This window comes from Ambystoma mexicanum, chromosome 9 (assembly GCF_040938575.1).
Source record: "Ambystoma mexicanum isolate Mex_15411 chromosome 9, UKY_AmexF1_1, whole genome shotgun sequence".
Taxonomy (NCBI): Eukaryota; Metazoa; Chordata; class Amphibia; order Caudata; family Ambystomatidae; genus Ambystoma; species Ambystoma mexicanum.
The window spans coordinates 1,353,710,587-1,353,725,570 of NC_090931.1; the positions used below are offsets into that span (position 1 = coordinate 1,353,710,587).

The 14,984-nt window shown below is 44.0% G+C and overlaps 1 protein-coding gene across 2 annotated transcripts in view; it reads left to right on the forward strand.

The window, feature by feature from the left end:
• LOC138489128 (contactin-associated protein-like 5) overlaps positions 1–14,984 on the forward strand; it is a 1,755,478-nt gene that overhangs the window by 729,861 nt on the left and 1,010,633 nt on the right. For both annotated transcript variants that reach the window (XM_069616764.1, XM_069616763.1), the window contains exon 4: positions 5,104–5,251. In XM_069616764.1, the coding sequence (XP_069472865.1) occupies positions 5,104–5,251 (148 nt within the window). The remainder of the gene's footprint in view (positions 1–5,103; positions 5,252–14,984) is intronic.

A 14,984-nucleotide genomic window follows, 5' to 3' on the forward strand; every position in this document is an offset into this window, starting at 1 on the left:
TGCAAGACTTATCGGCCTCAAGACCATAGATTACATCCTTTTAGCTCTAAAATCTCTCCACTGGCTCCCGGTGGCCACAAGGATCATGTTAAAGACCCTCTGCATCATCCAAAATGCTTTCTGGGGATGTGGTCCTCTCTTTATCCAACACTCTCTTCATAAATACCTTCCTTCCAGTGCCCTCTGTTCAGCTATCTCAACCTCTCTGTGGGACAAACGTTTCTCCAGACAGCAGAGGGTGAATCTCCCTCCTCTGCAGGTGCCGCCCTCTGAAATGGCTTCCCTGCCCCTCTCAGACTTGAGCCACATCACATGAAGTTCAGGAAGCTACTCAAGACCTTCCTCTTCTTCCATCTCTCTCACTATCCTCTGATAATCTACCTGACAGATGGCATGGTTGCCCTCAGATTCCCAAAGGGTGCCACCCCCCACCCCTTGACCAGTCACCCTGCACTGCCTTCTAGCCTACCCTTCCGGTCTGGGACTGCACCTGTGTAGTCCTCTGTCATCCACGCCCTGACTGCACTTTCCCTACCTCTTCCCTGCACTTCTCCTCTAACCCTCTCCCCTGCACCTTCTCATTGCACTTGCACGATCTGAATGTCACAAGACCTACTAAGATTGTTTTGTCATCCCTCTGCCTCCCCTTCTTTGTCTTGTGGCACCTAGAAACACTTGTGCAAAGGCGTGTTATAAATACCACATCATATCATATTATGATTCCCTGATTGTCTGGCCCTGAGTGACGTCCAAGAACATGCACACCATGTGCTTGTTCACTGACTTCTAGATCCTGCACTTCTTGAACCCCTGAAGATCTGCACTTCACCATGCCAGGTTTTTTTATTTTTTATTTTCTTAAGATTACAAAAATCTCACAAAAAATCTAAATTCTTGTGTGTGTGTTTCCAAAGGTCACACCGACAAATGGATCTCACTCTCATGGCGTCCCTCCCCTACACTGATGCCAGTTGCATATACATACTTTAACTCCCCTTTTATAATATCAGACATTTTACAACAAAAGAATCTGCCAAATAAGACAAAAGCAATGTGCGGTAAAGAGTCTTCCAGAGTAAACAATGTAATCATTTAAATGTCCATTGTTTATATACCATATTAAACCAAAGTAAAACTAATTTCTGAAATAAAATTTATATAAATAGTAATTGAAAGTATATATATATATTTTTTTTAAGTGGACGAGGTTTAAAATAAAGGATGGCTATAGACTAAAGAAATCTCCAGGCATATAAATGCAGCCCCTATGACACAATTTCTCTTAATTATCAGTAATTCATAATTCACTATTCATGCTGTGTAGATGTCATTCGAGCCAACTTTGAACCATTGCAAACCTCTTTTATGTCTACAAGTTAGAATTTGGCTCAAATTGGCTAGACAACATATCTTGGTGGCTTAAAGCAGTAGCCTCCAATCACAGGTTGCCTTATTGCCGTTATTCAGCCTATAAGAGGCATACAGGAGGTTTGATACCCTGTAAAATGTCCAACTCTTTTCCTGGTCCTGTATGGGTTTTGTTAGATTGCACCAGAAGTAACTGAGCTGGCTCACAATTTTACATTGGGAACATTTAACACCTAATACACTTTCCTGTCCTCTTTCTTTTTCCACAGACAATTCCACACGACAATTACAAAAAGATATCGTTTCTTCGCCCTTCTTCCCTATATTGTGTGGATGTTTTTTCATGTATTATTTAGATGTCCCTTGTTATTTTTCCCTACTATAAGTGGTTTCTCATTTTTTAGGTTGTACCACATTTTTTAGTTAACAGACGTTTGGAAAAGGAATAGGATGGCAGCACACTTGTCAATACCCTGGAAAGTTGGTGACTTCATGCCAGAGGAAGAGGGGGTATGTTTCTGCTTGCAGGAAGAGGAGGAATTCCCTTTGAGAAAAGTGAAAGAGGTGGGAACGTGTCCTTTGCCTGGGTCCTGACTCAAGGACACGTGACATGCAGCACCACTGTGATTCCAAGGTGAAGAATGATGCATTGGGGGCAGGCTCAAAAAAATTAGGAGATGGAGATGAGGCAGTGATATTGGGTTTGCCCCATGAGCATTGAGGGTGATGGGTAAGGATGTGCGGTTGTGGAGCAGGGACGCATGATGACATAACCCTGGAAGGTTACAATGGTATCTTCATGCAGGATGTGGGGACATTTACTGAAATCACCGTGTAGGACGTTCTGGAAAATAATGCCTGACTTGTTTGGTCTACTTGAAAAGAAGAGGAAGTGGTCTCAACCCTACAGTGCGAGGGTGCAAAAGAGGAGATCCAGGAGGAGGAGAAGCATCAGGGAGCAGCAACCTGTAATAATGCCACAGGAGTCACTACCTGAGGGGGAGAATGTTGAGCAGGTGGTGGAGCATCACCATTAGTCTGCCAGTACTGAATGGGCAAGGAAGGCACAGGCACACCCAAGGAAATCTGTGCAGTTCCCTCAGTTTGAGAGATGTTATCTCTTGTTATGTCTCCCTGAATTTGCACCTTAGTTTCACACAATGGCACCAGGGCAGGTGAATCACTTGAAGAGATGGACTGCCATTGATAGCTTTTTCCTGCCTCCTCGAATGCATGTACATTTCTTCCACAATAGAGCTATCTGTGCTAAGTCTTCATCTCCTCTTCCCCGTGCCTGAGTGTACATGAACCATCCATTCAGTACAAGATGGAGACTGACAGCCTGCTATCTTCTGCCCTCCTGAATGTCTGAAACATCTGCGCACCATGAGTCATGTGAGCATGCCAACAACAGCACAATGTGCACAAAGAGTCTCTGCTCCGCCCTGCACCCATGTATCCCCCAGGGGCACCTGCAGAGAACCCTGAATTGAAGAAATATTTAATTGCTTCATGACTCTCTGTCAGCAACTGTGCTTCTCCCTAGGGCAACTGCACAGTTCAATCACACTAAAATGTATCTCCTCCCTCTCTGGGTGTCTGTAAACTCCTCACACATCAAGCGTCATATACGTGTATCAACACACTAGCACAAGCAGTGCTATGGACTTCTCTGCTCCTCACTGCACCCGACTGGCTCCCTTAGGGATGTGTGCAATGTGTTCACTCACTTCTAGACTCTGTAGGTCATGTCTCCGAAGGTCTATCACTTTATCCTGCCAAGTGTCACTGTTTAATTTTTCTCTCCAGACCCCAAATACGTCTCACAAGCATTAAAATGCCTTCGGCATGTATCCCATACACCCGACCCGCAAGCTGATCTCCCCCTCAGGGATTGCCTCCTTCTAAACTGATGTCACCTTTGTATTTAACACAGTATCAGCTATTAACGTTATTTTAATCTGCCTCACCCAAACCCTCACACCATCATCTCCTCTCCCAATGGTTCCTTCCACTCGGCTACCATTAATTGTCACTTTCCCAAATTTCCCAAGGCTGCCTCCACAAAATGCTACAGTCTATCTGAAAGCTGCACATGACTGCATGAAGTTCAACCCCATAGTAAAGCGAACGAGTTTAAACTTGGGTCAACTCTGGAATAGTTCGTGATTGGCAGGTTCCTTCAGTGGGTGGCAGGACTTCCAGCACAGAGTGGCACTACACGCAGCGAGGAGGTTGCCTTAATGTGGGGACGTGGTTCTTAATATTTACCTCACTGACTGCTATCAGGGTTCTGCTCCCCCAGCCGCCTGCCCCAACCCCTTTCTCATCTCCACCGTCTCTCCTCAACTCTCATGGTCTTCCTGTGTACACCCATTTTGGTTAGTGGACATAACACACCATCTGTAGTAGACACAACACACATATATTACAGAACACATACATAACACATCTGATTTGATCACAATCGGTATATGGCTCAAGCAAGAGTCACATGTAGTGTTCACACATGTATGCAATGATGCCACTCACATGTGGCAACACTGTATTTAGAGCCCCTCAACCTCAATACGAAGTGATATAAACTTTATTTGTACTTTGGAATTTGTCAGAAGGAATGGATTAGAGTTGTATAAATAAGAGTGGGGGGTATTTAATATTTTTGAAACCAGTATTATTCTTTACAAACTTGACCATAAAAAAAAACATTCTTTTGATGTCATCATTCATGTTCCTTTCTCTGTCATCATATATTATGTGTATTGGGTAAACTTAGACATGTTTAGTCTGAAATTCGTAGGATGGTACTTAAGTGTGAGTGATGAAAAATGTTAATAGAATGTATCTACGTTTTATTTATTTTTTAATGTAATATTTTATTGGTTTTGTAACATACAAACTGTGGTCCTCACCGGACCAAAAACACAAAACAAACTAAAACAATGATGTCGTACAGTGGTACACTCAAACAAGCAAATCATACAAAATCGCAATAGAGTTGCTATACTACGAAGAAGGATCCCCTGTTGCCAGCACGTTCTACGTATAGGGGTGTCCCGTCAAGACTGGTTACATGCCTCACACCTCGTCTTCCCATTGACGCCATATCTTGTCCGCCTTATCGGGGCAGCCTCGGCTTTTAAACACTCTCCTTTCTATGGCAATGCAAATCTGTACATCAGTGATCCACTGGTTTATTTGCGGCGCACCCCATAATTGTGCTATATTCCTTTTAGCAACTGCAGTAGTTGTCATAAAGCAAAGTTTTTCATACCTTGACAAGTCAATTTCACTGTCCGCTGTATCTACGTTTTAGACTAGGACAGTGAATAGCCAGAGCTCTAGGGGGTAAACTGGGACTATTAAGACATCCCCATTTGAGTGATTTGCCTATTAGCTGTAAAACATGTTTATTCTCTTTTCTGTATTGAGCATGGCTGTATTATTATTATTATTATTATTATTATTATTATTATTATTAAGTATTCTATATTATAAGTCTTATAGGAAATGTTATATGTATATGTATGTCTATGAAAGAATGCTTATTTGGTTGATTAATTGATTAATTGATTGCTATTTGCTGTAACTAATACCTTATTTATGAGAATGTGTGTTAAATGTGTAAAGTTTGAATTTTCTTAAAACTGTATCACATTAGAACAAATAAATAAATGATGTGTTTTGCCATTCAGCTCTTAAAATTATTATTCCCTCATTCCCTCTCTCCCGCAGGCTTTCACCGGAAATACAAATGCAGACAGCGTTGTGCAGCATAAACTACAGCACACGGAGAAAGCAAGGTTCCTGCGCTTTCTTCCCCGGAAGTGGAATGTTAACGGCAAGATAGGAATGAGAATAGAAGTCTATGGATGTACATACAGTAAGTACTCAGCAAGATGTTGTATCACCATCTCACTGTAATGCATTCGTATGATGGCAGCTTCCTAAAGCATGGAGCCAGCTGGGAAGCAATGGAGCTCTGTGAAAAGGGGGCCACCCAGGCAGGGGTGGACTGGGAGTCAAAAGAGGCCCAGGAAATCATTTTAAAAAGTGGCCCCATATTACACATTTTCAGCAAGCCCAACCCTTTTCCTATGGGAAAAATAGGAAATACTACACAAAAGATAGCCAGGGTGCAGAGGGCTACCAGGAAATCTCCAGAGTTCCCTATAGGCCAGTCAACCCCGGCACCAAGGTGGTTCTAAGTAGGGAGCGGGGGCTTGGAGGTTTTCAGCACAGGTTTATATTTATCTCAAATAAGGTTAAGTCTTTGCTAAGACCTCCAGGCGTCCAGTGGGCCGTGTTCCACTTGCAGCACTGACATTCGTAGATAGAGTTCCAAAAATTCTCTTTTCTGAATATGTTTCAATGTTTCTTTCAAAAAGCATTTCCTATAGCTTTTACTCTCCCTTAATAATGATGTTTCTTTCGCATTTGTAATCTGTTAATAACTTGTTTAGTGTCAGCACAAACATAGCTCGGGGCACAGAAGTGCTGTACGCGTTGGCCAGCCCTTTCATGCTTTGGTCCTGGTGGCTGCGAGGTCAGTGGCATCTATCAAAGTGAAGAAGCACTTCCCGGCGTTTGTTCTCTTCCTTAAAAAGGGAACTGCGTCTTTTTTTAATGTCATTGACATTGTTTTTATTGTTGGGAAGATATTTGTTCACATTTGTAACCTCTTTATACATTGTATTGTTTATTTTTATTTCATCTTCATTTTAATTCAATTTAAACAATGTGCTTACTGAGAAACTGCTTGGCTGCTTTTAATATACAGCGCTGCTTTGTCCATCAAGATTAGGACATGCTAAATCATATTTATTTATTTATTTATGTATTTATGTATTTATATTGCAATTTATTTATTTTGCACTTTGTATAGCGCACCCAGCCAGGAGGCATCTGGCCATAAGTTTGCATTATATACTGGAATTTATATAGTGTCATCTCTGACATTATCAGTATTATTTATGTATAGCTCGGCAACAACATAGCGCTGTAGACAACAGCATGCCCTTTTCCTGATTTGGTCCAGTAAGAGAAACGGGTGGCTGGGAGGTTAGTGGGATACAGAGAGGTGGAGAGGGAGGATAACGGGAAATTATCTATTTTTCTTTGTTTCAGTGTTGAGGCAAGGCGGACTGGAAAAACAATGCTCTGCTGTGGAAAAGCATGTTAATATTCTGAAAATGTTTGTTTGCTAAAGTGCTGATGCAAGTCAGATCTCGCTGGCTGTGTTTTACATTGTGCAAGCAGTTGGTAAATCTCAAGGTCCTTTTTTAATAAATGTGGTGCTTTCAGGGGACATGAATGGGGACAACAACATTTGCACTTACCTTTGGGTTGGTAACTTACATGCAATTTTAAACATTCAAAATGTGGAGAGGAAAAGGAAACATAAACTCACGGCAAACTCATTGTTACTCTTTAATGTTCCTCTCTGCGTGAAAAAGTAAACACTGCCTGCAAGTTACTCTTTACAGAAGTTGTTTAATAATGGACTCCATTGGAATCTAATAAACACACAAGGGGATTGGGGAGAGTATCAACTCTGCACAAAATCCCAAACGTTTTCACACAATGTTATAATCATAACTGTCTTTTATAATGCACTTAATACCAGAGATTGGTTTCTAAGCGCAGCACCGGAATGCAAACCTGTGTTTCGCTGCGTTGTCTTGCTTTCAAGACAAATGTGTTGCCCCTGAGCTATCCCCCACCCACTTTCTTCAGGACCTCTGGTGATTCAACGGACAACAGTACAGCTACACCCGAGATTTCGCTTAGATGAACGAAGATAGAGGGAGTCTTGATAACAGGAAGACACAGGCCATCCTGCATTTCGATTGGGCACTACCCTTGGCCCATGCTTGGGCGCAGAGACTATTGCTGTCCCAGTAATAAGCAATCCATAAGAAGCTGTACTGGTGCCCATTGAAGCACAAGAGGTCCTGAAGAAAGTGGCCATGCTAATGTGTACCACTGAAACTGATTGGCCAAGACCACTGAGGGATTCCCCAATAGCAATGAGACACCCTGAGTTTTTGTTTTTGAAGATTTTGGAGTAAAAAAAACTAGGACAATTAACGCATACAAGGCTCCTGCTGTAACTCAGTACATTGGGCACAGCACAAAGTATCTCATTGTTACTTTTAACAATTTCTTTAGCAATAGGGTCAGCCTCTATATGGCCCCTCACCCTACATAGGTGGCTCACTACCGGCACCTAGAGATTTTCACCACGCTGATAGTACAGTTATTATGGTTTGAGTGTTATTTAGTTTGAATGCACATATATGGTAAATATTAACCAGTTAACCTAATTCCTATGGAATCCGCCTGGTCTTTTGCTGGCATAAAACAAAGGCGTAGTGCCTAGGAATCCACATGTTTCACACTGTATGAAAATATCATGCAGGCCTAAAATGGAACGCACTGACAACACAGTGGAGATCAGTAAGGAAAATATCTTTTCTCTGCTCCTTGCTCCTGCTATGGCTTGTCAGAGCAGGAAATGGGCAGAGCGGGAAATGGAGAGGTTAAGGTATTAAGCCTTGCTTTTACGTCACCATTCACCACTACGCTCCATATAACATAGGGTGTATGGGTAAAGAAATATGTAATATTCTATCGGTATTATTTTGCCAGGAGAGGAATGCAAACTTTTTCCAGCTTATTTTTTCACTTCATGAGATTTTAAGTACATTTCAAGGCAGGCCTGGACAGGTCTGTAAGGCAATGGGCCTCATTACGAGTATGGACGTAGCCATGGTGCTGGCTGCCTCCATACCAGGTTCCATTACCGGGTTCTGAGAATGAGGAATTACCAGGTCATTCCGACCTTGGAGGACCCGGTAATTCCTCCTTCACAGAACCATTCCCCATTCCCATTTGAGCCCCCATAGGGCTCAATGTGAATGGGAATGGAGCTAATAACGGGCCCGTTAATAACGGGCCCGTTATTAGCTCCTTGGTCCCCTCGTGGGACCCGGAAAGGACGTCTGGTTTTACCAGACGTCTGTTCCGGGTCCCTCAAGGGAACCTCAGAATAGGGCATCCCGTAATGAAGGGTGCCGGTCCTGTACCGGCACCCTTCATTACAGGACCGCCAGGGTCGTAATGAGGCCCATAGTGTCCAAGCAAACAAATTGTCATTGTTAAATATTCTGCCCATTTGACACTTGGGTAATGGATAGATAAGGAAAATGCACGCCACATTTTTCCTAGTTAATTTGTCCTATATTTAAATCAAATTAGATTACTGCTAATATGTTTACATCAACAATCCAATTAATTAATCCAAATACCTAGTTAACATCACCACTCCCTTCTATGAAGTAGTCGTCAAGTGCTCCAAGCTTTTACAAACTTTTGCCAATAGGTTTTGTGTAAAAGAGGCTTTCAATCTTTCTGAAAAATAGTAACTGTTTTCCTAACCACTTTTTTGACCAATGTAACAAGCCCCAGGTGCATTATGTTCCAATACATGCCAAAATATGTCTCCCATGTAATGACCAGTATTATTGTATAACTCAATCAATATGTATTTAATCGTATTTTGCCATTAAGTTAGCAACATTTAAAAACATGTATTTCATGTATTTCATAGAATTCACGTTGAAAACAGTTTTAACAAACAAGTTATGTATAAAAACCTGATCATTACAATTATTGATATAAAACATACCTTCCGTGCAAGTAGACCCTTTGCAAAACAGAGAAACAATGACAAATTAACAGAACATGAACCAAATGTTTTCTGTTCTTTACCAGGGGAGTCACCAATCACGATTACCCTGAAATTCCCTTTATGATTAGCAGAAAATCCCACATGTGCTTTTAAAAAATAAGTACAAATTCTTAAGTGGGCTGACACATTCAAACTGAACACCTCCGATTCAGCGTATAAGGTGTTACCGGGTGTACCTTGAGGGGGGCCTGATAATTGAGACAGGAATTTCTTTTGCAACCCCTCCAGGACTAGACAGTTTCGAAACAACCCCTGATTTTGTTGCCAAAAAAATCATGGAACATACCTTTGCCTTATATACCTCTTGACACTTGTTCAATCGAAATGGTACAATCTTGAAATTGAATCTTAAGAAGCCATGTAATCCTTAATAATGCCCTTTCATCTGTCTTCTGAATATTATTGGTCCCAAGCACTGCTCTTTGAAAAGAGTAGGCTGAAATAAAAATGATACTACCACCTCATTTCTGCATTCATTTAATACCAACTTCACCCATTTCCCAAACACCATATTTTTTGTTTTCATCATATTTAATTTCATACTTTTTTCCGCTCAAATAGTCATTTGTGTACAGCAGGCCCTGCTGTAGGCCTACCAGGGTTAAGTTCAAAATAACTGTGTCATCTGCATAAAGAAGCATACTATAAAAAGTACCCTTCAGAGAGGGTGTATTAACTTTCTTAAGCAAAGTACTAGAGTCAAAGTCTGAAAGGAATACATTGGGGAAAACTGACATCCCTGCTTTTCACCCTTAATGTCTGTGAAAATCAATGTATATTTTTTGCAGTTTTGTAATTCAGACAGACACTGAGATGTCTGGGTATCACCGTTGGATAAGATTTGATAAAACATTATAATATAAATGATGCCGCAAGATGTTTCTATCAATCAAATCAAATGCTTTCTCCAAATATAAAACAAAATCCACAAATAATGTCCCTCCCTTAACCTTACTGTATATCTGCATGATGGGACTCAGATTGAAGCAATGGTCCGCTGTACTAAGCCCTCCCCTGAAACCCGCTTGAAGGGCTTCAAGATATTGTTACCTTGAGCTGACTCTGCCAGTCTGAGCAACAAACGTTTGGAGAATATGTCCACTAAGGATATTGGCCGATAACCGTGGGGGGCTGGTGGTCGAAGGACTGCTTTTCCAAGGAGGTGGCATAATGCCCATCTCGACAATTGCATTAAACATAAAAGAATTTGATGTAATTCCAAAATGGGTCCCTCTCTGGAGGATCCCATTGTTTCTCAGCACTTTTTGTTGTTGTCTCTTAGCAATTTGTTATGCCTCTTTTGGCTAGCCGTGTACACATCACTCAGTAATGCCTGGTTCAATTTTCATTAGAGATTCTACATTCTGCACTAAAACATGGGCATCCCTTTCTATGACATGGGCCATATGCCAGGGTTCCTCCAGGGCAAGTAAAGACTGAAACAGCAAAGTCATTCAAAAAGGAGCATACATCAAGTAGGAATTAATGCAGTTTATTTAGGCCCAGACGCAGCTGGAACAGTAATGAGTGAAGAGCGCTGTCAACGCCACTCACTGCCGGCACACATTTTTTACACAAATGATATAATTAGCACACACAGAGTTGAAACATTTGTTAGATCATCCTACAAAGCTGATTGGTGGCATCATGTCAGCTTTCTATATCTAAGCATACATTTAATAGTTGTAATTGGTTGATTTATACAAGTACAGTGTAGAGGAGGAGCAAAGTGCCTCTACCGGACGTCCCACCCCCAATTTGCCTATATGTTAGAAAGCAGAAATTGTGACATGTGCAACACCAGTGATGATACCTCTCCCCCGCAGAGTCCTTGAAACAAGGTTTCCATTGAGGAAACCCAATATGATGTACCTGCAGAGAAATGACAGCCTTCTGAAGGAAGTTCCGGAAGAAGTGTGAAGATGAATGAAAGAGAAGACTGGTGACATCACATGAAGCAGAAATGACGCACCCAGAAGAGATACCAATGAAGACAGTATATAAACGTTATAGATCCTGATGGTGAAGTAAAGAATTGAGTAACACTTTGTGAGTAAAATGAAGATTGCACGTGTGGAGAGCACTGCAGAAAATTCTAGCATTTTTATAATTGTACAGATGCTGTAACACAAGCAGACTAGGGGACTCATTACGAGAATGGAGGTAATGAAAAAAGGAAGGCGGAATGGTAATACCGGCATCGTTAACCGGTCCGAGGCATTACAACCCGACAACCCGCCAATACCGGCACCACCCGTACCGTGCCCCCTCATACTGGCATGGGCGCGTACACGCGCCCCTTCTGGGAGTAAATACCAGGATGCCGGTAATAGGAGGACATCACAACCCACGCATGCATGCAAATACCGACATCCCGAAGGCGGTAATTAGGGCCTGCACGATGGTGGCCATACAGGCATCGCAGACCACCCGTAAACAGCAATCAGCAATCAAGCCAACTGCCACAGGTGCACACAATCACCACAGGTGGAGTCAATGGAGCCTGGCCCAATATAAAATGAGCACACCCACACGCCACATCCCTTCTTACACCAAAATGATACCACTAACTGTTGCAATCATGGCACTGGAGGACATGCCTATACTGCTACAACTACAGCAACATCAGCAACTACAACAAAAACTACAGCAGCAACAACAGGCAGCACAGAGGAGACACAGGAGAAGGAGGGTGAGACAGGCCCAGCAATTACCACCAGTGCAGCCAGTAGTACCTTGTAGGCAGCCACCAATCCGTCGCATCAGACCCAGTCCATTCAATCTAACCCCTGTGCAGATCCATACACTGTACCGGTTGGACCGGGACACCATCACCACCATAGTGGACATGATAGGCAACGACATTGCCAGCCTCATAGAAATACGCACTGCCATCCCCCTGCTACTAAAGGTGTTGTCTGTGCTCCACTTCCTGGCCACAGGCACCTACCAGCACACAGTGGGGCAGCTGCATGGCATTTCACAACCACTATTTTCACGCATGCTGAGACAAGTGCTGGATGCCCTCCTGAAGCACGCTAGCACCCACATATCCCTACCACGGACTGTCCAGGAGATAGCCGACACCAAAGTAGGCTTCCATGCACTGGCAGGCATGCCCAATTGTGTTGGTGCCCTGGACTGCACACATGTAGAATTGGTAGTCCCCCATGCCGTAGAGGCGTGTACCGCAATCGCAAGCAATACCACTCCATCAATGTGCAGATGGTATGTGACTCCAGCAAGATCATCACACATTGCTGTGCCTGATTTCCCAGATGAACACATGATGCCATGAACTGCGTAACTCCACGCTACCCTGTCACATGGAACGACATGCTGGACCACGTGCCTGGTTGCTAGGTGAGTTGCCTGACTGGCCCATGGCAGTGCTTTGGGGTAGTGATGTGTTGGGATGCATACTCCACCTGGGTGGGAAGGGGGGATTATATACTCCACCTGGGTGGGAAGGGGGGAAGCATACTCCACCTGGGTGGGAAGTGGGGGGATGCATACTCCACCTGGGTGGGAATGGACGGTGAGTGGACAATGCACGCAGAGCTAAACACTCCTGACCTGAACCTCCCAACCCCAACATGACACATCAAAGGCACACATTTGACCAATTACGTAAATTAATGACAACATGTAAGACGCACAACCTGGCCACCATGGGTATGCCAAGCAATGCATGACTAAACAGGATTCCAACTGTGCCAATGTGGCTAGTGTGACCATGCACAGTGTAGTATACACAGCAGAAATGGGATGCAAAACATCGTCCAACAACCACAGTACATCCGCATCAGCATGCATGATTTCACCCTGCATCATCTGTACAACGCCATCCAGACTACCACACCATATTGCAGTATAGAATGCATCTAAACAATGTTTGTGCATACATACAGGGACATGTGCAGGTCGACAGCAAAAAGCTACGGCCATGACTATGTATCCTGAAGGTGGCAGCTCAGAGTGACTCACATAGACCTATCTGTATTCGCTTGCAGGTGATGGAGGATATCCCTTGAAGTCGTGGCTACTTATCCCTGTGTGGAACCCGCGGAACAGCCATGAAGAGGAGTACATTTGGGTACATACCCGTGTTGTGATTGAGCAGACCTTTGGCCTGTTGAAGGTGCGCTTCCGCTACCTAAGCAGGTCTAGTGGAGCACTCCTCTATGCGCCTGAGAAGGTGGCAAAGATCACCATGGCCTGTGTGATGCTGCACAACATGTTTGTCCAGAGAAATTTACCACTGCCACCTGACATTGACATGCATGCACCGGGTGAGGATGATGAGGATGAAGATGGAGAGGAAGCAGTACCCCTGCCAGTACGTGATGCACAGGATGGCCGTGCAGCATGCCAATCAGTGATTGACAAATACTTCTAACCCACAGGGACGTTGATAGATATGTGTCAGTAACACATTGTACACTGTGTCCATGTGGACATGCAAACAGGGAATGTGTGGAGTTGGGCGCTGTACACCGTCATTAATTAAATGGATACACACAAAATGAACTGTGGCCAGCCATTGATTTTTTTTTAACACAACGGGTGTATTGATTTCAACCGGAGTAAGTGCAACCCCCCCAATCCCCCAGTAAACTCCCAAAATCCCCCAGTGAACTCACTAAACCCCCCAGTGAACTCCCAAAACCCTCTAATGAACTCCCAAAACCCCCTGGTGAACTCCCAAAACCCCCAACAAACTCCCAAAACCCCCCCAATGAACTCCAAAAAAAACCCAATGGACTCCCCCTAATTCACCCGTTCACCACCTACACCATCGGAGCCACTCCCATAGTTCCCCAACACTATTTCCTGGACTTTTATATGTCCGGGGGCAGCATTTCAGGGTGCCTCACACTACGTCTTGTTAGACGCACAGGGCTGGAGGGTGCAGAGGAAGTGGGTGCAGAGGAAGCGGGTGTGGTGGATGGGGTGGAAGCCGTGGGGATTTCAATGGCTCGTGCAGGTTGGAAGTGAGGACCTGCGTGATGGCCCCCAGACTGTCTCTCATCAACGATGCCGAGGCATTGACGGCGGCAGTGTTCGCTGCTATGGCAGCTGTGGTTGCAGCTATGGCCTATGCTAGCCCACGCCTCTTGTCCTCCCCATCGACGACATATTGTCTGAGTGTCATGACCCATAGAACTTGCCCTTTCTGGACCTCCTGGTCCTTATCGCGCCGGGGCTTGTATTCCTTGTTACTCCCAACATGGCCGCAACAAGCGACTTGCCTCACACCAGCTTTCACGTCTCACACGGCACGTCCTATAAATTGGCCAAGCCCCCACGGCCCCACGCGTCTCAACGCTATCATTAGGTAGTGACTTGACGTGTGTGCTGTTCGGCGAATCTTCTATCCAAGATCCGTGTTTCCTTCCTCCTTCCTTCTCCTTTTCCCTCTATTCGACTCCTGGAATCCCCATACATAGCGACCGCTACCTACTTTCCTGGACATCCTGGAACAGCGGCCTTCCCGGAACTCTGAACACGCTCTGCAGCCGGACGAGACTTGAGTGAGTCTATACAAGATCTGATCCGTCCACAAGAGGAATCCTCCCGCGGAACAGAGCAAGAAGCGATCCCAGGTGAGACGGGGGAGATTTACGACAGTTTGAGACATGAAATGACCGACACAGATACTGCTATGGAGAAAGCAATCCGGGACCTTATCCGTGGCATGCAAGAGCTCACAATTGAAGTACAGAACTTAAAGCAGCTAGTTTTGTCTCAAGACCCTGCTAACAAGGACAGTGTGTTGCTTGGTGGAGTAGGTGACAAATAAGATGGATCGGCAAAATCCTTACGTGGATTCCTGGATTCCTGCTTGGTGCATTTTACCTTT